This window comes from Macrotis lagotis, chromosome X (genome assembly GCF_037893015.1).
Source record: "Macrotis lagotis isolate mMagLag1 chromosome X, bilby.v1.9.chrom.fasta, whole genome shotgun sequence".
Taxonomy (NCBI): Eukaryota; Metazoa; Chordata; class Mammalia; order Peramelemorphia; family Peramelidae; genus Macrotis; species Macrotis lagotis.
This window is the reverse complement of record NC_133666.1, coordinates 48,155,240-48,180,172: the sequence shown is the minus strand read 5'-3', so window position 1 is coordinate 48,180,172 and position 24,933 is coordinate 48,155,240. Positions and strand designations below refer to the sequence as shown.

The following is a 24,933-nucleotide window of genomic DNA, read 5'->3' as shown; positions in this document are numbered from 1 at the left end:
ACTTGATTTCTGACTTCCAGATACCACCCCTGATATTTACTATCTTTGGGACTTGGGGCAATTCCCTTCCGCTCTCTGAGACCGTCTTCTCCTCTGTAAAATGAGGGGGTGGGACGAGAGGAAGCCTAAAGTCTCTTCTAGTTCAAAATCCCGTGATCCAGGCCTAAAGTCTTCAGCAGTTGCTCTCATACCGAAGGCCCAAACTTTGATCAGGTTGCAAAAACATCTTGTCCTTGACTTGCTAATCAACATTTATGACTTCAAGTCATGTGTATATTAAGGGTTAGGGCCAGGGTGGGGGACAGGGAGAGAGAGTCATTTCAGTCTCTTGTGGTCTCTCCTGTAGCAGGGAAAGCAAAAGTACAAAGCAACTCTGGGAACTCATTTGCTATATTCCACACAGGGCTAAACACACACACACACACACACACACACACACACACAAACACACACACTGTCTCACACACCTGTGTTCATCACACATACACACACATATACACACACACACTGTCTCACACACCTGTGTTCATCTACACATATGCTCATTTCCATGCAGGCCTATGCAGACCCATACACACATTTACACATATTCCCACATACCTACTCACACATTCTCATACACATACTCACACATAGACACATATGCATAGACTCAAACTCACACTACTCCCAATGCTCACTCATACTCCCATGTATACACATACATACATGCTCATCCATACACAATACAGATTCACATCTTCATGCATGCATATACATGCTGACATAAACATAGCTGCATGCATGTATGCATTCTCAATGAGCACATACCTAATTATCCACTCACATGCCCATACTCACATATGCACATATTCATATGTGCTCACACATATAGAAACATACTCACACATGCTTACAGAAATATCCACGCATACTTGATCCACATCCATACACACATCTGTGCTCACCTCCATGCGACACATACACATATGAGACACAATGCATCCACACACAGGTGCTCACACACCTAACACATTTATGCACACCTGCACACATGCTCATGAATGCTGACACACATGCACAAATACACTCACATATATTCACATACACTCCCTCACAGAATATCTTATCCAAAGCAATCCAGCAAGCGTTTCTTTAATAATCACCTCCACTATGCCAAGGACTATAGTAGATACAAGGACAATATAACAAATAGCAAAAAAATCCCTGCCCTCAAGGAGTTGACATTCTCCTGAGTGTGTGTGTGTGTGTGTGGGGGGGAGAATGAAAGAACATGTTCACAAAATATAAACTAAGGAAGAACAAGTCTTAGAATCTCACTCAGTCACCAAGCACTTATTGAACTATTCTAAGGCACTATTCTAAGCAATAAGGATCTAAAGAAAGGCAAACACTACCCTCTAGAAGCTCCAGTTCCAATGGGAAAACAATAGGCAAATACCTCTGGTACACACAAGATCTATATAGAATCATTGGAAAGAAATCTCAAAGGAATACTCTATTCAGTCAATCAAAACTGTAAACTAGATGTGAACTCTTTCTTTGTCAATTTAGGAGGAGTAAAATCCTTTGGTCAATGGATGAAGGAGCCTCATGATTGAGAAGATCCAACATACACTGGGGTCTCTATCTCTTACAGTAGAGCAGTTTGGTGATACAGCAAGAGCTTTCTGGGAGAAGATTCCAGAACATCATTGCAGCAACTGGTTAGATGAATGATATTCCAATGAATTACCCTTGTGGGATAGAAGATTGACTTCTCTCTCCTCTGATCAACAGATAACGTGGTGAACTTTGAAAGGCAGCTACTTAAGCTAACTTAAGAATTTTATAAGGATACCATAAAGGGACAAAAACCTTCCAATAACCAAAACCTATTAGCTACCTTTTGGGTTCATGTGCTCTCTAAGCTTGAGCCCATTCCCCCATAGATCCTATTCAAAATTGTGGGTGAGTGTGCTCCAGGCTTTGTATTTGCCATTGTGTACACAGGATATTTCATCTCTTGTTCCAGCACTGGATGTTTCCCATGTCACCTGTACCACTTGGAATCCATTTTACCTTCTGATCAGATAAGTTTCTATTTGATCCTAGAAGTAATAGGGAGCCACTGAAGTTTATTGACTAAAGAAGTGACATGAACAGAGCTGGATTTTAGGAAATTTGTAGAAGCTGTACAGAGAATCTACTGGGCACAGACCTGGAGTCAGAAAGACCTGATTTCAAATGTGGCCTCAAATACTTAGTAGATGTGGGACCCTGCATAAATTAGTTAGCCCTGTTTGCCTCAGTTTCCTCATCTGTAAAATGAACTGGAGAAGAAATGGAGAATCATTGCAGTATCTTTACCAAGAAAAGGGGTCACAAAGAGTCAGGCATGACTGAAAATGACTAAAAAATAACAGAGGGTGGATTGGAGGAAAAGGTTCAAGATGGAGACACTCAACGATAACCTAGGAGAGAGATGGTGAGGGTCTGAACTAGTATGGTGGCTGTTAAGTTGAGAAGGGGTTGATTGCAAGAAATGTTGAGGAAGAAGAAACCACAAGATCTGGCAGTGGATTAGATATTAGAGGATGACACTGAATTTTTGCACCTGGTTGACTAAATAGATGTAACATTATCTCTTGTTATGTCCAAGCATGTATCTACCCCCCTAAACCAATCAGGTCCATCTCCTTATTGGGTGGCCCCCAATTCTTTCTTCCTCTCTTCATGCTGGTGTCCCACTATTTGTCCTGGCAATGGGGGTCCTATAATACTCATTCTTACCTTGGTATTTTTGCTCTTATTGCTCCTTTTATTTCCAATGGTGTCCCTCCTTCACCATACCCATGCTTAAAGATCTAATTCAAGTGTGTCCCTACCCTCTTCCTTCCTTGAACTCTTATTATAAAAAGAGTTGCCCCCTTCAGAACCTCTGTTTATTCATCTGCAAAATGGGAATTTCAGTGAATATACTCCCTCATTGATATTCCTTCTAAGGGAGTCTAATTAAAAGAAAAACATACTAACAGAAACAGATAATATGACTAATAAATCCATCAAGGATATTTATTGACATCCAAGGAGGAATTCTCCCAACTGGCCCCAGTCCTAAATTTTTGAACTTTAAATCATGGTTTTTCTATTGGGGGCTTGTCTTGGAACTTCCCTGGATACAGGCTGAGGGGGGGTGGTCTTCCTTACTCTGCTTCTGTGAGCTACTCCTTTTATAATATTTCCCCATGAGACTTACCTCCCTTCTCCCACTGGTGAACTCTTCTTGAAGTTTCTATTTTGTGTCAGAGCCTAGGCAGATCTGCCTCCATCTCCTCCCCAGATTTGTCCCTGGAAGGCCTTTTGGACTTCAATACCATGTCCTGATCCAAAGGACCTTCCCCCTCCTCCTTCCATTTTGAGTGTTGTCTTCCAGTTGGGAAACTTGGTCCTTCAATAGCCTTTGCTCAATACATCAGTTTGTTTACATCAGTGAACCCTTAGTTGGGTCAGCTGCATGTAAAGCTCTATTTCTGTACCTGAAGCAGCAAGCATTTATTTAGTGCTTAATGTATGCATTAAAGATAGAAATGCAGATATTGACATGATTCCTATTCATGGTGAGCTTAATTCTACCATTCTCAACTTACTAGCTTCCATTTTCCCTTGAAATTCAGCACAGGCCCCACAGACCCTCCTTCTACACATTCTTTTCCCATGATCTATGTCCCTGTTCCCTGTAAGTTCTGCACAATGCATCCATCCCATATGTTGAGGGCTGTCCTCTGGTTCTTTTTATATTCTGGGGGGTAGCAGGGTAGCTGTCAGGGGATAGCCATTAGTCTTATGCTTCTGGACAGAAGTCATTACTTAAAAATATACTGTGCCTTTCCTGGCCCCACAATGTGTCTTCCATTGTCCTTTGGGTCATCTTTGATTTGCTGCCTTGAAGTCTAATTATTTAAGAAGTTTCATAAGCATCCAGCATGGCAGGGGAGGAACATTTTTGGTGAAGACATGGGATGTTAAGGGAGCTAGGTGGTGCAGTGGCTAGGGCATTGACTTTGGAACAAGGAGGACTTGAGTTCAAATCTGGTCTCAGATCCTTAGTAATTAGGTAGCTTTGTGACCTTGGGTAAGCAAAAACGACAAAAAGAAAACATGGGTTTTGTTGGTATTTTTTTTTTAAATCAGGGAACATAATTTCCAGTAATAATCCCATTGGTTTACTTTCTTCTAGATTTGGTGATCTGGTGTTGTTCATTCAGTGTCTTCCCCAGAAATATTTTATTAACAATATTGTATGTGGTTTATAGGGTTACCCTGTAGTAGGGCAAGGAGGAAAATCATCTGGAAAAATAAGGAAGTAGAATTGGTTTAGCAATGCTTAGCAACTCGAGCATTATTGCCTTGCTGTAGAAAATGTGGTTGACCTTGGACTGTACAGATGGGTCAGGATGACTCTGTCCTTGGACAAGTGGCTCTCTTTTTTTACATGTGTGAAATGCTGAGGCAGTGCTGATGTTTTTGAATATTCTTTCCATCTGTAACATTGTGTAATCTAAGCTGCTTTGTTGTTCTTTTCTCTAAGTAAGGGATGTAGACTTTAATTACTGCTGTTTAGTACTTGTGTAGCCTTGGGTAAATCATTTCCTTTTCTGGGCTCAGTTTCCTCATTTGTAAAGTGAGGTCATTCTGCGGTCCCATTTGACTTGAAATTTATACTCAGAGCTTTGGGAGAGGCAGTTGTGTAGTAGATGGCATTGTGGTGTTGGAGTCAGGAGGATCTGAGTTTGAATTGTGTGTCTGAAACGATAGAGAGGGTAACCTCCCTGGGACTCAGTTTCCTCAGCAATAAAATATGAAGATTCAATGATGCTGGAAATAAAAGATCCTGTTAATGAAATGCTGTGTGATTGTCAGTTTAAAAATAAATGATAGCTGCTTTCTCTCTCTTAGAGCCGGGGGAGGCCTGCTGGAAACAGATCTAGAACAGATGAATGAATGGATGAATGAATGGATGGAGGGATGGAGGGATGGATGCCTGGATGAATGAATGAATGATCATCTCCAGTACCTGACCCTTTCAGGGGCTTCCACTGCGCTGGCAAAGACTACATGGATGTAGACCTCTCTTCTGCCATGCATCCCTCCCCTGCTGTCCGTGCTCTGGACCTCAGTTTCCACGAGCCTCAGCTGGGGGCTTGGAGGAAGGTGACGTCCGAGGGTCCTTGAAATCGAGGTCCTTTCTCGGTGTGTCTCCACGCGTGTACAATGCAGGGCTCTCGGAGGTCCCTTCCCCCCCCCCCCCTTGGTATCCCAGGACCCCTCTGGTCGCTCACCCTTACCACCTGACTTGATCATTTCAGTGCTGTGATTCCTCCTGACGCCATTTGGGCTTTTCTCGGCAGAGATACAGGAGTGATTTGGCAGCTCGTCTGACAGACGGGCACACTGCAATATTCCGGGGGGAAGTGACTTGCCCAGGGTCACATAGCTCATGTCAAAGGTCGAACGTGGCTTGGGGACAGACTGATTCCAGGTCGTCGCCTCCGGCCGGAGGGGGCCGTGGGCGTGTGGGCGGCCGTGGGCGGCGGAGGCGCGGGCCGGCGGCGGGGGCGAGCGCGCGCGTGTCCGTGTGTCGGTGCGTGTCTGTGGGTCTGCGGCAGTGTGTGACACAGCCCGGGTGTGATTTGTTTTTTGGTTGGGTTTTTTTTTTTGGCCGCGGCCAGCCATGCGAAAGAGCGGTCGCACGGTGGCGCGCTGGCGCCAGGGGAGCCCCGCCAGGCTTTGCAGTAGAGCGCAGCACCAGGGCGCGCGGCCTCCCTCCCCCCGCCTGCCGGGGCCGCTGGGCGCCGGAGCGGCCAGGCCTGCCGGGCCGAGCTTCGAGCAGAGGATGCGCCGGGGCTGGAAGATGGCTCTGTCCGGGGGGCTGCGGTGCTGCCGCCGCATGCTGGCCTGGGTGCCCGTGCTCGTCATCGTGCTCGTCGTGCTCTGGTCCTACTACGCCTATGTCTTCGAGATGTGCGTGGGTAAGTGGCACGGGCCGGGCGCCGCCCCGCCTCTCGCCTCGGCCCCCGCCCCCGCCCGGGCCCCCCCGGGGCCCCCCAGCGCCCCCCCCGGGGCCGCCGCAGCCCCCCGAGGCCGCCGGGGCTGCGGGCCGGGCAGCTCCCCGTTTCTCCCTCGGTGACCTTGGGCAAGGGAGAGGGCTCGCGCTCTGCGGGCCAAAGAAAGGGGGGCACGAGAGGCTCCCAAGGGCCCCTGCAGCCCGAAAGCCAAGGTCCTGGAACCCTCTGACACGGGGGACCCCGCCGTGTGCCAGCGCCATTCCCCAGCCAAGCCTGCTCACTGGCTTCCCCATGCCCTCACACCGGGCTGTCGTCCCCCCATGCCCTCACACCAGGGTGGCCCCCCATGCCCTCACACCACAATGTCGTCCCCCATGCCCTCACACCAGGGTGTCATCCCCCCATACCCTCACACCAGGGCATCGTCTCCCCATGCCCTCACACCATCGTGGCCCCCCATGCCCTCACATCAGGGTGGCCCCCATGCCCTCACACCGGGGTGTCATCCCCTCATGCCCTCACACCACAGTGGCCCCCCATGCCCTCACACCAGGGTATCATCCCTCCATGCCCTCACACCAGGGTGGCCCCCCATGCCCTCACATCAGGGTGGCTCCCCATGCCCTCATATCAGGGTGTCATCCCCCCATGCCCTCACATCAGGGTGGCTCCCCATGCCCTCATATCAGGGTGTCATCCCCCCATGCCCTTACATCACGATTCCCCCCCCATGCCCTTACATCAGAGTGTCATCCCCCCAATGACCTCACACCAGAGTGTCCTCCCCCCTGTGCCCTCACAACAGGGTGGCTCCCCAATGCCCTCACATGACAGTGTTGTCCCCCCCAATGCCCCCACACCAGGGTGTCCTCCCCCCCATGCCCTCACACCAAGGGGTTAACATGATTTATGACACAAAACTCCCCCCATCCCATCAATCATGGCTGCCATCCCTCTTCCCTATCCCCAATATTTGCAGATACATACAATCCCCTCTCCCTTTCCCCCTACACTGGGGAGAGCAATTTCGGGCACTGGTGGCTTATACACAATTTGGGAAAAATAAGGAGCCAGAAAGAGGCTGCCTTCCTTTTCAGCCTTGATTCTGCTCCTTCCCTACTGATTCAACTCTGTATAGCAATGAAAAAAAATTCCCTCACCTCATTCATGTGTACATATGTGTGTTCCCACATAGATGCAAATTTACACATATACCTTAGGCATCGTATTTGGGCAAATCATTCACTTGTCAAGAAATACCCTCCACCATCAAACTTTCAAATAAAACAAAGGGCAAAGAATTGTTTTACCACAGCAGTACTAAATCACATACTACATCACTTTCATTTCTAATGGTTTACTGTTTATAAACAGAAAGTAAAGATTATATTTTAACTCCAGTCTTCAAGAAAGCAGCACTAGCCACTGGATTTGATCCACATTTTATCATCTTCTGTATGTCAGTGTTTTCATCCCCAAATAGAAACACAGGCCTTGCAAGCAAAATATCTACCTTGAAATCCGACACAGGCCTTGCAGATGCTCCCTCCTTGCAGCTAAACCTTAGCCAAGGACCCCTGCAACCAAATATCAACTTACAAACTGTACATTAACATTAGGCATTTTCTGTTCTGTTTTGATCTGTTTTCTTAAATAGTTCCCAGTTATATTTTATTCTGCTTCTGATTCCATTCTGAACTTGCCTGGGCTGTGTGCTTGATACCTCTGGTTTACATGATTGCAAATGTGTAGATTATTCTCTGGCTTTTGCTTGTTTTTATTCTGCATTGGTTCTTACAGGTCTTTCCATGTTTCTGTGGGACTCTTCCTATTTACTGCTCCTTATAGCACAATAATGTTCAATTATAGACCTATCTATTGGCACATAGGAAGCACTTAATAAATAAAGGCTTCATGCTTTTCATTCATTTCTATACTGTAATTTGTTCCCCAGTCATTGGGCGCAAGATTTGTTTCCAGTCTCTTGATACTACAAATAGTATTGCTATTAATATTTTGGAATGCATGAGACCTTCCTCTCTATCATTGATTTCATTGGCGTAAGAAAGCCATTAGTAAGATTGTCATCAAAAGGCAAGAACAATTTTGTGGTTTTTCTTGTGAAATACCAAATTGTTTTCCAGAATCACTGAACCAGTTCATAGCTCATACCCATAGTGCATTAGTGTACCTGTCTAGTGTAACCCCTCTACCATGATTGTTTCCATCGCCCACCATCTTTGCAAATTTGATTGGTGTAAAGAACTAAGCTCCTTTTTAGAAACATTAGGGAAAATGCAAAAAAGAGCTCTTAAGGAAATCAATCCAATCAATTGCCTTTGTCAGGCATAAAATAAGTTTGGTTTCCATCTCATTGCTGAAATTGAGGGTTTAATCAAGGCTATGCAATAACAGCAGAGATTTTCTATATTCAGATTTTACCGTTTCGGTCTTTGAATGAAAAAAATTAAGACTCCAGAAATCTGGACTGCTATTATACTGTCGACATTCTGTCTAAGGACTATTAACACATCAAGGTAGCTATATAAGGTCTTTTAGAATTTGAGGGTTTTGTGATTTGAGTGGCCATTGCAAAGAAAGCTTCCCCCCCCACACCTTTAAATATAAAACCAAGCTAGAATCACAGTCTCAAAACTGAAAGAGACCTCAGAAACCATCTGGTGCAAAGCATGTGTGCTCAGGAAACCACTTTAAAAACAAATATAACAAGTCCTTAAAACCCTCAAATGAGGGGAAGCCTACAGTCTCCCCAACCAGCCAATAACCCCTTCTACTTGTGGATAGCTCAGATTTTTTTCTTTATATCAAATCTAAGTTTGCTTTTTTTGGTTTAGGTCTTTTGGCACTCCATGCCAAACAGAACAAACTGACAGCACATAGCTATCATGCCCCCTCTGGTCATTGCTTCTCCTGACTACATAGACTCAATTCCTTCAGATGATACCTAGAGGATGTGATCTGAAGGCCCTTCAGCATCATGGTTACCTTCCCCCAAATGTTCTTGAATGGACCCATAACCTTGTGAGCATAACACTCCACATATGGTCAGTCCACAGCAGAATGCAATGGGCCCACCATTCCTCAACCCTAGACATTATGCTTCTCTTACAGTGTGACCTCCTTGAGAGTAGAGACTGACTTATTTTTCTAATTTCTACCCAGTGCTTAGTAGTGCCTTGTACATAGTGATAATTTTTTCATTCATTCATTCTTAATATAATTTTAAATCATATTCCCTTTTTATTGTCATATCATACAGTAGATTCATGTTGATCTCTCAGTCTATTAAAACTCCCAGATCCATAAGAGGACCTCCTATCTAGCCCGACTTCACTCATCTAATACTTATCAAGTTAACTTTTTTTTAACCCAGATATTGAAATTAACCTTTATTCCTATTAAATTTTACCTTCTTAAACTTAGTACAATGTTCAAGCCTACCATGATACTTTGAGATATTGACTCTATCATCTATGATTCTGTTATTTCTCCCTCTAAGCAATGTTAACATCTGTAAATTTGATAAGCATGTCTTTGGAGCCCTGATCCAAGTCATTGGTTAAAAGGTTAGCTAGCACGGGGCCAAACACAGATCTCTGAGGAACTCCACTAAACACTTCCTTCCAAATTGAAATGAAACCATTCATAAACATTTTTTTGGGTTCAGCCATTCAAATAATTCAAAATCTATATAACTATATAGCTTCATCTAGCCCACATCTCTCCATCATGTTCACAAAGACCAACACATGATATTTTGCTTAGTCTTTGCTAAAATAATCTATTAAAGTAAATATAAAAATAAAGCAATCTCCACAATCCATATCCAGAGAACTCCCTTGATCTAACATTCTAGTAATTGTGAGAAAAAGTAAATGACATTGATTTGGCAGGATTTGTTATTTTTTTAAGGTTTTTTTTTTTTTGCAAGGCAATGGAGTTAAGTGGCTTGCCCAAGGCCACACAGCTAGGCAATTATGAAGTGTCTGAGGCTGGATTTGAACTCAGGTACTCCTGACTCCAGGGCCAGTGCTCTATCTACCTCGCCACCTAACCACCCCCATGATTTGTTCTTGATGAAACCATAATGGTTCTTGGTGATCACTTTTTTTCCGTTTTCAGATATTCCTTAATAACCAATTAACATTTTACCAGAAATCAGAGTCAAACTCACAGTTTTAAGACTTCTTTTCTCCTTTTGGAAAGTCAAGACACTCATTCTTTTCTTGCAGGCCTAGTTCACATATCCATGATCTTTCAAAGATGACTAAGCATTGTGAGTGTCAGCAGCAACATCCATGAGCCCTCCCAGTGGTCTGGGATGTGCTTCCTTTGAACTTTGTGATTTGAACTCATCAAGGGGCAACTACATTCTAGATCTGGAGGAAACCATTCAGACAATCTAATCTAATGCCTTCACTTGGCAGAGGAGAAATGAATGGCCACGAAGTGAGCAGAGCTGAGAATAGAATCCTGATGTCCCAAGTCCCAGCATCATATTGCATCTACTACTCCCCATTGCTATGTTACAGTTGTTTCATATTGTGATATGCAATATGAAAAATGGTTTTGTTTGGGTTTTTTTTTTTTTTTGCTGTATAGACCACCTCATTGTTGTGAAACAGGATAAAATAAACAAGTCTTGGATTGATTTTGTTAGAAAAGAGTAAGATGAGGGAGTCCTTTGTTCTCTAAGGGTAGCCTCTGATGTAATCTCCCTAATGTCAAATTATCTAGCCAAAAGCAGGGGGGTTCCATGGAGAACTTTTTCTACCTCTGTCTGTGCTGACCTGCTTCCTTTCTGCAACATAATAGATGCAGAGTCTTGGCCTTGGAATTGGGAGGCTTGACTTCAAATCCCAATGGACTTGTCCTAGCTGCCTACTGTGGGAAAGTTATATCCTTTTGGGACCTCAGTTTCCCTTCCTGTAAAATTGAGCTAGCAATATTGTAATGCTGATACCGTAAGTGGCGTCATGAGCAAAGCGTTTTATAAACCTGAAAGCGCTATTGGAGTGTGGGCTGTGATTGCAGAGAATTAACGGGATCTTGTTGGGCACAGAAATAACTATTTTTGGCTTTTGGAGGAGGGCGGAGAACTACAGTGTCTGTATTGAAAGGAAGAAATAAAGGAGCTGGGGTGTAATCCTACTCAGAGCCCAGAATTATTTGATGAGAAAGGGCACTGATTATGTGGGTTAGTCAGGAAAAATGGAAAGCATCTCTGGAGCAGAGAACCAGGGAAGATTTTCTAAGAAACAAGTTTCTGCAGCTGTCCAACTTGTGAGTGTGAATCATTGCTTGTACTGTATGTAAAACAGGTTTGGGAGTTGCCTTCAGGCCAAGTGGTGAGCTGCTGTATGCCAGAGTTGGGAGCCATTCCCATTAGGGCTCCAGAAGGTCAATGGAGGCACTAAGGGAGGGTACTTAACTGAGTTGGGTCAATCAGTCAAAGCCAGAAAGAACTCAGCTCCCATTTCCTTCTCCTAAACCAGGAGAGCTTAAGAGATAGTCCAGGGCAAGGAAGAGGGGCAGATGCATTTCTACATTATCATTATTATATTCATAATACATAGAATTCTTCAAGGTTTGGAAAATATTGCTCTGAAAATCACTAGTGTAAGTGTGATTATTCCCAGTTTTCAGATCAGATAATTGAGGCTCACAGAGGTTGAGACTTGCCTGGGAATCACACAACCAGGAAGTGCCAGAGTTGAACCTGAACTCAAAGTCAGGTGTTCTTTCCAGTATAATACACTGTGACCTACAGTTTTTCAAATCTGTTATCTTTTCTAAGACAGTTGAATTGCCTAAACCTATTGTAAACACCAACCTCACTCCCAGAAATAAGAAAGTTAAGAGAGAGCCCTGAATTATAAGTGAGCAATTTATTCTATCAGTCTCCTTGTTTTGTTTTTTATTACATTTTATTTTTCTCAGTTCTCATTCATGTATTTTTCCTACCTACACACACACACACACACACACACACACACACACACACACACAGACACAAAAAGACTGGGGAAAAAAGAAAAACAAAACCCTTGTACCAAATATGCATAGTCAAGCAAAACAAATCATCATATCGTTCATGTAGGAAAATGCCTTTCTCCTTTTGCATTTGAATTTGTCACTTCTCTCTCAGGCATCAGTCCTTTGGAATCCTGGTTGATCTTTATGTTGATCAGAGTTATTAAGTATTTCAAAATTGTTCATTTTTACAGTATTGATGTTATAATTTATATTGTTCTCTTAGTCCTGCTCACTTGATTCCACTTCAGCTCATGTAAATCTTCCTAGATTTCTCTAAAATCATCTCTTTATTTCTTCTAGCACAACATACACCTACCTTACATGTGTATATATCCTAATTTGTTTAGCCCTTCTCCAATTTATGGAGAGGTTTAGTTTCCATTTCCCCTTAGTATCCATTTCTTTGCCACTAAAAAGAGCTGCCATAAATATTTTTGCACATAGATGGTCAATTCTGCTATAATGCAAATATGCATTTCCAAAATGCCCTCCACTGTGCAAAATTGCACCAAGAAAATCACAAGGGGGGCGGCTAGGTGGCGCAGTGGTTAAAGCACCAGCCCTGGAGTCAGGAGTAGGTGGGTTCAAATCCCGCCTCAGACACTTAATAATTACCTAGCTGTGTGGCCTTGGGCAAGCCACTTAACCCCATTTGCCTTGCAAAAAAAAAAAAACTAAAAAAAAAATCACAAGGAGGGAAAATAAAGTTAGGAGCACAACACTGAAAGACTTCATCAGTGACATATTAAAAACAGAGTTAAAATGGTGGCTCAATTTTAGACTTGTTAAATGGTTAGAAAACACATAAATACTACAATAAATAATGACCGCATAACAATAAATAAGGGGCCCAAGCTACTGCTCAGTCTGTGCTCCAATTTCCACAAGACCTGGGCAGCCAAAGTTGATGGCCACAGGCCAGAGGGTAGCTTCAGTGGGTGCAGGATGTGGGTGTAGACCACCCTTCTCTGCCTGCACCAGAAGATATACAGACAATAAAGATGGTCTTTCATCTGGAAAAAGATTTAAAGTTTGCTTATAGAAATGGGTGACAAGAGTGATTACTAAATAGCCCCCAAAATTCCCATTATACTCTAATTGTTCCCTTTGGAGTAAATTCACATTTTCAAAACAAACATAGTAGACTGTAAGACCCTTTCTTTCTTTGCTTTCTTGAGGGTCTAGACTTCATAGTGGAATCACTGGCCTCCTGGTTTTATTATTCTCCCATTTGTTCCACATCCCAAAAGCCTTCTGATTTTCCTCACCGTACTTTTTTTGTCTTGTATCCTGAGGATTCTGAGGATTAATGGTCAACCTTAGTGACCTCAGACAGTCTTCCATACACTTACTTCATGGATAAACTCATAGTTGAAAGGGAACTCAGAGTCTGCACAATATACCTGAGGAAGCATCCCTTCTACAAGAAGTCAGCGAGCTATCCATTGATGGGGGAATTAATACCTTCCAGGGCTTGCCCATTCTACTTTTGGATAGCTCTCATTATTTAGGTAGTTCTTCCTTGTATGGAGCCAAAATCAGACCTCTGCTTTTTGTGAAGCCTCTTGAATCCTTTTCTGTTCATCTGAGACAGCCCCCCACCATGGGGGGGGCATCATGAGTTGATGTGTGGGTTTAATACATGGTTTTTATCATGAAAAGTCTTAATTGAAAGACATCCATTCTTCCAGCATCATTTTCTCCAAAGAATCTGCAAATAGATAATAGAAAAGAGTCATGTGCAAAGGACCCTGGGAAGTATCTCCAAATGTCTAAGTCACTAAAAGCAGGCTGAAATTTGAAGGACCAGAGAGGTTGGGTAATTATAGAACTCACCATAGCAGACTGTCATCATGCTTGGAGAATTACCTACAGAATGTTTTAAGTATACACTTAGCTAAGACACGAGTGAGAAAGGATCCATTTTGTAAAAGTTACAAATAAATCTTGTAACTTTTTCATTTTGAAAAGCATTTGTAATGCACAAGTGATATTTTTAACCTCTGTCCTACTGTGTAAAAACCATTAGTTAAAAAAGGGGAGGAAAAGCAGAAATATCAAGGGAAATACTGCAACCTTTTAGAAATGGAAGATTTTTTTTTCTTAGAGACATGCAGTTCCAAAGAATGGAGTTTGCAAGGCAATGTTATTGCTTCAGGTTCATCTTGGCATGTTCCAAGTGCCAGATTGTCCCTTTCCTCGCTGTTAGGACTTTGACAAATAGGTAAGGTGTTCTGTAGCCAGAATACCTATAATTAAAAAGAAAAAAAGCCAAAAAGAAATTAGTGCTTGCTTATTAGGAGAATACTTTTTGACATTGGGTAGAAGAAGATATGCCCCAAGCTTGGAGCTTCTACAAACTGGGTCCAGTCTTGGAGACTTCCCTCCCTACCCCACCCCCAATCCAAACCACCATCTTTTTAAGCTCATGTTGCCACCACCCAGAGTTGATTCTGGGAAATATCAGAATCTAGTTCAAATGTAGCTTGTCCAAATACTTAATATTTGTTTGGGACAAGACAACCTTTATTTTAACCCTTAGAAGATGAAAAGACAGCAGTAAAGACTCAATAGTCCCTAAACAATCTATACAGTTCTCCTTTCCCCTAGCTAGTCCCACTTTTCTCCAAGGTTTAATAGTCCCCCAGATTCATGACAACACCCTGAAGTGACAGGGCAGCCCTGTAGTTTATATTAGCCCTGCCCCAGAAGGGTAACATGCTCAGTGCACTGTCCTCATCACTCTGGATAGTAAGAACTTGATGCCCAGGAACACTCTTCTTGGATGACATGAGCAAAAGCATATGTGGTTCCCATGTGCCTCTGCCCTAAGGTGGTTCTAGTAGCTCCACTGGAGAACATTGAGAACATGGAGAACATTCTCCTGATTCTAGCACCAGATCCCAGACTGTACTCTATCATCAGAGGAGGAAAAAAGCCCAAGTCTTCAATTGAAAACTTCCCTTTATAGGGCAGCAAGGGGAGATGGCTGTTCCCACAGTGGTCTGAGTCAACCAATCCATCCTAATCACTCAGAATTATCCTCCATGAGGAACCACCTAGTAAATTAATATCCTCCTAGGAAAATACAATCAAAAGTCCCAAACAAAAGTTCACCACCCTTTTAATCCATCAAGTTGATCAGGAAACTCCCCTGCCCAATCCCCCAAATGATTGCCATCATGATGTTTCACACGTTTATCAGTTCTCCTTCAGAAAAAGCCCCAATCTCTGTAGGACTTTGAAGGGATCCCTTTCCCCTCAGGAGCAAACAGAACAGATGCCAATCGCCAGGACAAATGGGTGCAGCCCCAGGCTGGCCCATCCAAGCTTCCTGCTTCCTCCCCCTTCTTCACTGTCAGATTTTTGAATGGGCTTCTTTCAAGCAGCTAGACCCAGAGTTCTCTAACTGGGGGGAAGCAAAATCAAGCAGCTGGTGTCAGTGTCTAGGCAGGTGCCTTTGAAAAAGAGAGAAGACATTATCTGGAAAGCTTGCTGCTTCCCACTGGGAGAGCCAACTGTAATTGCATTTGGGTAGGAACAGGAAGTATGGGAAGGCAGAGACAAGCAGAGAAGTTTTAACCAAGTCCTGCCAAGCTGGGCATTACCAGGGCTGGCCGTGGGGGTTGGTTGGTTGATTGGCAAGGTTTGTGGGGCCTTTTCAAAAAAGCTTCCAAAAAAAAGACCTAGATATGAGAGGAGAGAAGCCAGACAACTTGCTTAAAGAGAAAGCCCTGGCACAATGGCCTCTTCCCTGTTTGGAGTTTATTGCTGTTATTAGCAACCCATAAATGTTGGCCATTGTTAAGGAGGAAAAACATCCTGATTTATCAGGTCACAGTTAAGATTACTTCTCTCCATGTAGTCCAGTTTCGGGTTCCAACTCATAGGGGTAGAAAGTCCCTCTTCCATCCCATCAAGGATTCTTCTGTAATTTGTAGCCTTAGAGCAAGTCCCATCTTTGACTGTTACCCCCCGGGCCTCAGTTTCCTCCCTTGAAAATAAAGAGGGTGGACTGGATAGCCTCTGAGGACCCTTTACTCTAGATTTATGACTCAGGAGGCTAATGAGAGTTCTTTGATCACAAGAAGCTTAAGGCTTCCTATTGTTAAGAGAGTCGGTATGGATCAGAGTAGAACTTGTACCCCACTCTTGCTAATTCCAAGACCAAACCTCTGTCCAGGACACCAGGCTGTCCCTCAATGTGTCATCCAACATGGAACGCTGAAGCAGTGAAGAACCAAAACTGGTGTGCTGCCTTTGACGTAGTAAGTAGATTCCTGAAAAGCTGTTCTATTAATTGAGTCAGACTTCAGGTATATCAGGAAGCCAACTAGCTTACTATTTAAAGGAACTAGCACTGAAGCATTCAGACATCTGAATAAGCACATGTGAGTTGCCCAGTACTCCCATGGAAATCCTCCTTGGTGCCTCCTGGTCCCTCCAGGCAGCCCTGGGGTCTCCATATCAAGACACAAGCTCTGGTGGGTACAGCTGGGTGGTGACAGATAGGATTTAGCATCATAGGTGTAGCTCAGCTCAGCTGGCAGAGACTCAGCTTCACTGACTTGGTCACCAAGGGATGAGGGTGTTTTTCCTACGGCATCTCCAGAATCAATCCATTGGAGTAGTGGGATCAGTTTCAAAAAAAAAAAATGAGGTCGCTACATAAAAATCCCTGCAGGCCACATCTTGACTTAGAAAACTATATTAATTTGATCTATATTCTACTATATTTTTATTTATTTTGTTAAGCATTTCTCAATTATGTTTAATCTGGTTCACCACATACTACTCCAGTTATTGCTTGTGGCCTTCAGGCTTCACAGATCCTGGAAAGATTAACGTCATTATCCCCTTTCAGTTCAGATTTTCATATAACTACCTCTTCTGCTTATTTGAAGCATGGGATACCAGGATGATAGGTGGATGAATGAATGAATGAATGAATGAATGAAGGAAGGAAGGAAGGAAGGAAGTTGCTCAATCATGAGAAGGGAGGAAGACTATGGGTGAATGATCCAAGCAGGTTAGTAGGTTCCTAGTTCTCCCTTCAAGAGTGGACTAATGACATGTGTTCTTGGATAAGATACTTAAGTAATACTCATTTTTTTTCTCTTTCTTTTCAGTGACTGTGGCCAACACAGTAGAAAAAGGTAAGATTATATTAACTGTTCAGATAAATTATATTGTATTATATTAATTAATTATATTAATTTGGTCAGACCATATATGCTTTCTCTTTCCATGTAAGAATGGATTGCCTGGGGCAGCTAGGTGGTTCAGTGGATAGAGTATAAACCCTGGAGTCAGGAGGACCTGAGTTCAAATTCAACCTCAGACACTTAATAATTGCCTAGCTGAGTGACCTTGGGCAAGTCACTTAACCCCATTGCCTTAAATAAATAAAAAATTTTTTTAAAAAAAGAATTAATTGCCTATTAGTCAACCTATCAATTGAACAACTTACCCATGATATACTGGAATAGCTAGGAAAAGTCTGACATTATTAGTAGGGTGGACCCTGCCTGAGAAAAACAATCCTTCTTGCTGGGGGGGGGCAGTTGTTTTAGAGGGCATTAAGAAGCCCCCTTTGTGCCAGAGGGACAACTGCCAACACCTAGCCATAGAGGTACTGCCAAGATGTCCTACTGATAAGCCAGAATTCCATCTTGCCCTCTGACCAAGCATGCTGTTTCTAACGAAGTCGGAAGTAAATATCTCCTCACAAGAGGCCGCTTGTTCCCCCCTTCCTCTACCTCCCCATGACTGACAGGCAGGATGAAAATTCCCATTTTAGGGATCCTCATACTATTTTACCACTAAACCATCTGCCTTTATGTAGCCCACCTGTGTTTTAAGAAACACTTCCTAGTTAATCATTAATCCCCTTGTCATAATTACTTTCCTGAGTGAATCAACAGCCCAGCCTTTGACTGCTCCCACATTACAGGCCCGAGAGAGAGAGAGAGAGAGAGAGAGAGAGAGAGAGAGAGAGAGAGAGCCATGTCTTAGAGCCAGTCATAACCTTACACAGAATTGAATCTTCTGGATTCTTGCTTCCTATTCTCTTTTGCAGTTGACCAAGTCTAGTGGCAGAATCCAATATAAGTTGGGGGTTTATCGTAATATCCTAGCTTTAACCCTTCAGATTTGACTCATTCCCATATTTAATTTGATCGTTCTGAGCTCAGGGGTAATCAAGAGGACAAATGAGTGCAGCCTATTTGTAGATTTCCTCATTCATTTGTAGATTTCCTCATTAATTAATATTTGTATTATATATTTCTCATTAAAAATAAAATAAAATTTCATTCTTTCAATTAACCAATTAAGCTTAGAGCCCCCACTAGTTCATAGAGTATTTTTTTAATTAACTGTTGAGACTTAGTTACTCTGTATTATTTAATATTCTGTATTAAATCCTTTAATCTGCTAGAATTAGGTAAATATTAGTTACTGGATAGACACTATATCTACAATGAAACTATTCATAAAACAAAAATATAGATAATGGTTTACAACATTTTAGCTATGAGAACAATTAAAACCAGAGTCATCACAAACCCCCATCAAGGGCATAGTCTCACACTACTCCTTTCATTCAGAATAACAAATAAAATCTCTTCAAAAGAATTCCTTTCATCCTCTTTGCAAGATAAGGATTTTAATAGTTCCTTCAAGAAAAGTTTCCCCCTTCCTCCAACTTCTCTCCAATCATGATAAGAAAACAGTGAATTCTTCAAATAAATATTCAAAGTTCTCCAGTCTATTTGGCTCAATTTCCAGATGGAAAAACAGATCCAGAGAATCACTAGTGGTATGATTTGAGTGCTGTATTGGCATTCACTTCAAATCCTGACTCTGACATTTATTTAATGTATGACCCTGGGCTAGTCACTTAAGCCTCTGTCTGCAACAGTTTCCTCATCTGTAAAATGGGAATAAACCAGGGTTGCTACAGAACTCTGGGGAGATTATGTGTAACATCAGACTTGGCAAACTTTAAAGCCTATCCAACTGTCATTTGTTGGTGTTATTACTTGAACTCCCTAATCTGAGACCTGGAGCTGGTGTAGTAGAGTGAACACTGAGCTGGGAGGCAGATGGCCACGTCTCAGCTCTGCCAGTTAGCAGCTTGAACAAGTCCCACAAACCTCTCAAACTCACTTTGCCCATCTACAATAATATTTGCCCTCCCTAATTCAAAAGAGACTATGTGAATAAAGCACTTGGTAAACTCAACAGTTGTATGTAGATGGGAGCCGTTGTTCCTACAATGATTAGATTTGTCATTTCACATGGTTGTGGTAGGAGCAGATGAAATAATATAGGCGAATCTCTCCATAATCAGTCCTTTATTAGCAATAATAGCCATAGTAATAATTATAAATGTTCTTTTCTCATGGGTCCAAGGAAGAATCCAGCTGAGCCATGACGGTGCATTGATGGGTACACCTTGGAGTCTAGAGCCTCCCGAAGGCATCCTACCTCCCAGGTTCTTTCCCGCTGGCCAGCTCCCTGGGTCTGGCCACTGGAATTGGGGCCCCCTCCACTATATGCTGCTCCCACTGGGACTCCTGATCCTTTTTCTCCCTTATTCCTCAGACCCCTGCTTTTGCTAAAGCTAGAATTCTCAAAGAGGAAATTTCCTAAATCAAAATGATTTTCTGATCACAGCAGGAGGGATAGAAATCAGATACAGGATTATGGGTTCTCATGCTAGAAAGATCCCTAGAGATCATCCAATCTAACCCTCTTGTTATAGGAGAGAACCAAGGTCTAGAGAATGGAGGTCATTCATCCAAGGTAATTTAGACAGTAAGCAACAGATCCTCTGACACCTAATCCAGCTCTCTTTCCATTCCCACCCACTGTTCCTCCAACACAAAGGATTTCCTGATACCAGAACAGTTTACCAAGGGAAACTATCCATTTCCTCCCAAAGAAGTGTTCAACACCTGTCAATCAACAGTGCTTAGGCCTGGCTCTTGTCTAGAGACTGAACAGTAGATTTGGTGACTTGAGATCAGAGGATCATGGCTAGAAAAGACCATAGAGGTCTTCTAATCCAATCCCTTGGATGATTTTAGAGATCATCCAATCTAATCCATAACGCAGATGAGGAAATTGAACCCCAAAGAGGCTTAGTGATTTGTCCAAAATCAAACAGGCAGTAATTTCCAGAGTGGGAATTTGAACACAAGCCCTCTGACTCCAAATCTTGTGCTTATACAAGGTGGAGGGGGTGCAGGGGGTGAGGGAAATCTACTGCAAATGGGAGTTCTGACCAACCCTCTGGCCCAGTGACTTTTTTGCTCTCTCAGCGTAGAGGTTTTGTGTGGATGTTATCGACAATGGGAACCATGCTTAGTATAGACAAAGAAAACACGTGACTTTCACAGGGAAAGCAAGCAAAAGGTCTCAAAGCATATAACCTTTCCCTCAATCCCCAAAGCTCAAGAAAGTCCCAGCTCTGCAGCCTGCAAAAGGCATTCATTATTTTCTGTTCATTTCCTCTCTCGGGTGCTATGTTAATATGCGTTCCCTCTAATAAGCAGAATGTCCCTGTCATGCCTTTCTTCTAAGAAGCGTGAAGCATTTCTCCTACCCTAATGACTCTACTTCCTCTGATGTTGCTGTCACTTAGGCACAGCCCCATTTTATCCATAGGTTAACTGAGATCCAAAGAGGTCATCTCTGTGACCTTTCTATGGTGCAGCCCCTCTGACTCTCAGCCCAGTATATATACTGGGCACTAGAACCACCTCCTGGGCTCCAATTTCACTAGCTTTCACCAGAAATCTGTACTGGGAGCAAAATGCACAACACAGAGAATCTCATTTTGCATTAGAGGGAGGGATTATAACAGGAGTCTAGAGCCATAAGATGACAGCCTAAAGGCACTAATGGGAGGGTCAGGGTTCATTATTATGAGTGGATACCTCACTTTAAGGCCAGTGAACCTCAGTATTTTTGTTTATAAAGTAAATATAATAATACTTGCACCACTTCCACTCAGTGTTGTTGTAGAGAAAACTCTTTGTTAAACCTTGATTCCCTAGAGAAATGGAAAGTATCATTTTCTTTTGGGGGAGGCAGCTGTGATATAGAAGAAAACATGTTGGAATTATGATCAAAAGAATTAACTGTGTGACCCTGGACAAGTCACTTAAGCCTGAGCCTCTGTTTTCCTCATATGTAAAGTAAGGATAGCAATATCTGTGGTGCCTACTTTATTCTGGAAAGAGCATTGGCTTTGGAGTCCCTCCTCTAATTCTGACTACTTGTGTGGTCTGTTTCCTCCTCTGTAAAATGAGGAAGTTGGATCAGAGGGAACCTTTGATGTTCCTCCCAACTCTTTCCCTATGATCGCATGATGACGGGGAACAAATGACGTGATTCATCAAAGAACTTTATAAATGAGGTTTATAGAAATGTCAGCTGTTATTATCATGACTGTGCTTTTCCGCCATGATAATGCCCCCACATTCTCTCAGCATGGCCCTCATCATGTTCCTGCCAGAGCCTATAATATGAGGTCTAAGGACAGAATGTCCCAAACCAATGGAAAGCAGATAGCCTTCTGTTCATTTATATGGTGAAAAGAAGCAAACATACCCCCAGGGCTCCAGGACCAAAGCAATCATCTCTCTGGCCCTTTGGGGCCAGATTTGGGGACAATTTAATGTGTCACGTGTACCCCACAATTATGGGGGAGGCCAAAACAATGGCACCAGACAGCCTCCTGTGACACCTCATTACCAATAAGCTCAGCTTCCAGAAAGAGCACAGAGGGGAAAATCAAACAAACTCCTGGCTTCTGGTTTAAGATGAGAAATCTGAAGCACAGACAGGTTAATTAACTTTTTAAAGGTCACATAGATATAAACAAAATAGGAATAATTCCTTGTTCTTTCAACTCATACTATTCATTCTCCTACGTAATGCTATTCCTCAGTGAGGCCTCCATGAGTACCTACTGGGTGTCTGGCAGGCAGATGACAGTTCTATCTGATCCATATCCACCAAGCCAAAGGCCACAGAAAATCATTACAATGTAGGAAGAAGCAGAGCAGTTGAGGCACTCCAGAGTAGACAGGAGATTAGATGCCCCAAAAGAGCCAATGTCCACAAATTCATGAAATACTGGAAGAAGATGAATAAGAGTTCTTAAAGCCAGAAGGCAAAATGGAACTCAATTGGATTCACTGAGACTCAAGATTGCACAGTACCCTTTGAAAGGGTAGCTTTTAAAAAAACCTACCAAGCGATAGAAAAGATGTACCTCTTCCTTTTCTGTGAAGAGGTGGGAACCATGGGTATGGAATGTCATATAATATGTCTGAATCCTTTGATATGTTAATTGGTTCTACTCTTGTGTAAGGAAAGCCTTGGAAGAAGGGAGGGGACATTGAGAAATAAATGCAATAAGAGAACAAAAAGCATTAATGAAACCTTAAATGTAGAAAATGGTTAAAGAAAAACAAGATCAATAAAAGAGATGGGAGCCAGAGTAGCATTATACTTTAAGAAGCTAAACCCATGTGAGAAATTCTAAGAACCATAAGGGAAAAGTCTGGTGGCAAGTACAATGGTAGAAAGAATTATTCTTTTATTATATTGGTCTTGGAGTATACAATAGACCAGTGGTGTCAAACTCTAATAGAAAAAGATCTCTGCCCACATATGACTTAGAAAATGACATTATTTATTTTGTATTGTATTTTAATTTATTTTGCTAAACATTCCACTTCTTCCACACCCCACCTCACAGTGTGACATCTCCACTATAGACCACCCTAACAGAAAGAGGAAATAGATAAGGAATTTGGGAAGACAAGATATAATAGTGATGAAAGATTCATTTTTTCCAAGTTTCTGTTGAAGCTCTACCTCAGAGTGGAGCAGCTAATAATTTTATGTTTTAGTATTTTCATCTTTTGAAAAATAGAGGAAATTCCATTCTGGATCTGATTCCCACCAAAAAGAAGAAATTGGTGACTGAGTGAAAATGATAGGAACATTGAGGAGAAGCGATATTCCATCTTAGAATTTGTTCTGCAGAAGGAATGAAAAACTTGGAATTGTCTGCCAAACACTCATTTCAGTAGAGCATATTTCACAGGATTTAGAGAAAGGATAGATAGATAGTTGGACTCCCGTGGATTAAAATTCTTTTAGGGAAGTTCGCCCAGGAGGGATGTGACAATTCTCACGAATGAAATTCCAAAGATACTTTGAGAAACAATTTTGAGGAAACAAGAAGGGAGTTGTCTAGCAGGCCTAATGTGAATGCAGATCAATAAGGAAAGTCAGAGCTGCTCAGTCCTTATTTTGTGTTGTATTTTTTCTCTGCTAAAGAGAATGGTCTTTAGATTGGAAAGCACTGAACAGCTGATAGCTAATAGGGAGTTGATACCCCAGGATATATAAGGGCATTGTAAGAGATTGCCTTGCCCTCAATGAGTTTAATTCACCCAACCCCTTCTAACTCAGACTACCTTCTCAGGTACTAAACTGTCATATGGGCTTGCTGAGCCACTCTCCATGACCTTCAAAAGATCTTGGAGAATGAGAGCTGCCATAGAATTGTAGAAGAGCAAGCTCTAGGCAAAGGAACCTCACTCTGAGTCCTGACAGAGTTCTGGAATATGTTATGAAAGAAATGGTTAATGAAAAAGGAAGTGATAATCCCAAGGATGTAGTCTAGTTTCATCAGACAGGTCATGTCAAACTAACCTAGTTTCCTTTTTTAATAGCAGATGAGGGAAATACAATAGATATAGTTTACTTAGACTTCTGCAAAACATTAAATATTGAAGTATTCAGATAGAAATTATGAAGATATGTGAGCTAGTTATTCTTAAAATTAGTAGATTCATAACTAGCCAAATGGACAAGCCCAAATCCAAATCATTAATGGTCGGTGTTCTCCAGTGGGGGTCATTGGCTGACTTCCTTTATAGAATTTTAATCCATGCCTATCTTTTCTATGAACTCTCTGAAATCTCCCCAAATCTAGCATCTATGCCATCTGGCAGAGCATTCCTGGAATTCTGCCTCTTCCCTAATACAAAATTGCAAGGTGAAGTTGTTCCCCTTAAATTGCCTATCATTTCTCCAACAGCTCTTGCTTGTTGGTGAGAATCAGATGCAGTTTAAGATTTCTCTTTGTTGGGGCGGCTAGGTGGTGCATTGGATAAAGCACCGGCTCTGGAGTCAAGAGCACCTGAAAATAAAAAGATTTCTCTTTGTTATATAGAGTCAAGAAATCATGAACTGATCTAATTTTAGCAGAGATCAATCTAGTCAGTGTCCAGATAACTGAAGTCTCCCATTGCTATTCTAACCCATCTTTGTGCTAGAGTTGTTGCCTGTTTCCCAAACTCTTCATCTATTCTTTCCCTTGTGGATCTCCATTCAGATGTTATTCATCGGTCTTTCTCCCCTTTGGAGCGCTAGTTTCTCCAACTCGTTCTCAGACATTATGTATTTTTGTCCAGAGATCTGAAGCCATGGATTTCATTGTTGAAAGGAGTCATCCTTTCTTAGATTTCTGTCTCCTGTTAATGATGATCATAATGATAATAACTGACATTTATACAGCTCTTGCTACAGGTCACCTCTTTACAATTATTCTCATTTGCTCTTCATAACAACCCTGAGAAGGAAGTATTATTATTATCCCCATTTGACAGAAGAAGAAACTGAGGCAAGCAGAGATAAAATGACTTGCCCAGGGTCACACAATGAGCAAGTATCTGAGGCTGAATTTATCTCCAACTCAGTGCTGTAGTCACTATAATAATACCTAGTTGCCCTAGCT

The 24,933-nt window shown here is 42.3% G+C and overlaps 1 protein-coding gene across 4 annotated transcripts in view; it reads left to right on the top strand.

Moving 5' to 3' along the window:
* Positions 1 to 5,847: 5,847 nt before the first annotated feature.
* ZDHHC15 (zDHHC palmitoyltransferase 15) overlaps positions 5,848 to 24,933 on the top strand; it is an 80,152-nt gene continuing 61,066 nt past the window's right edge. For all 4 annotated transcript variants that reach the window (XM_074207087.1, XM_074207085.1, XM_074207086.1 and 1 more), the window contains exons 1-2: positions 5,848 to 6,011; positions 17,234 to 17,260. In XM_074207087.1, coding sequence (XP_074063188.1) covers positions 5,876 to 6,011; positions 17,234 to 17,260 — 163 coding nt within the window. In that variant the 5' untranslated portion in view covers positions 5,848 to 5,875. The remainder of the gene's footprint in view (positions 6,012 to 17,233; positions 17,261 to 24,933) is intronic.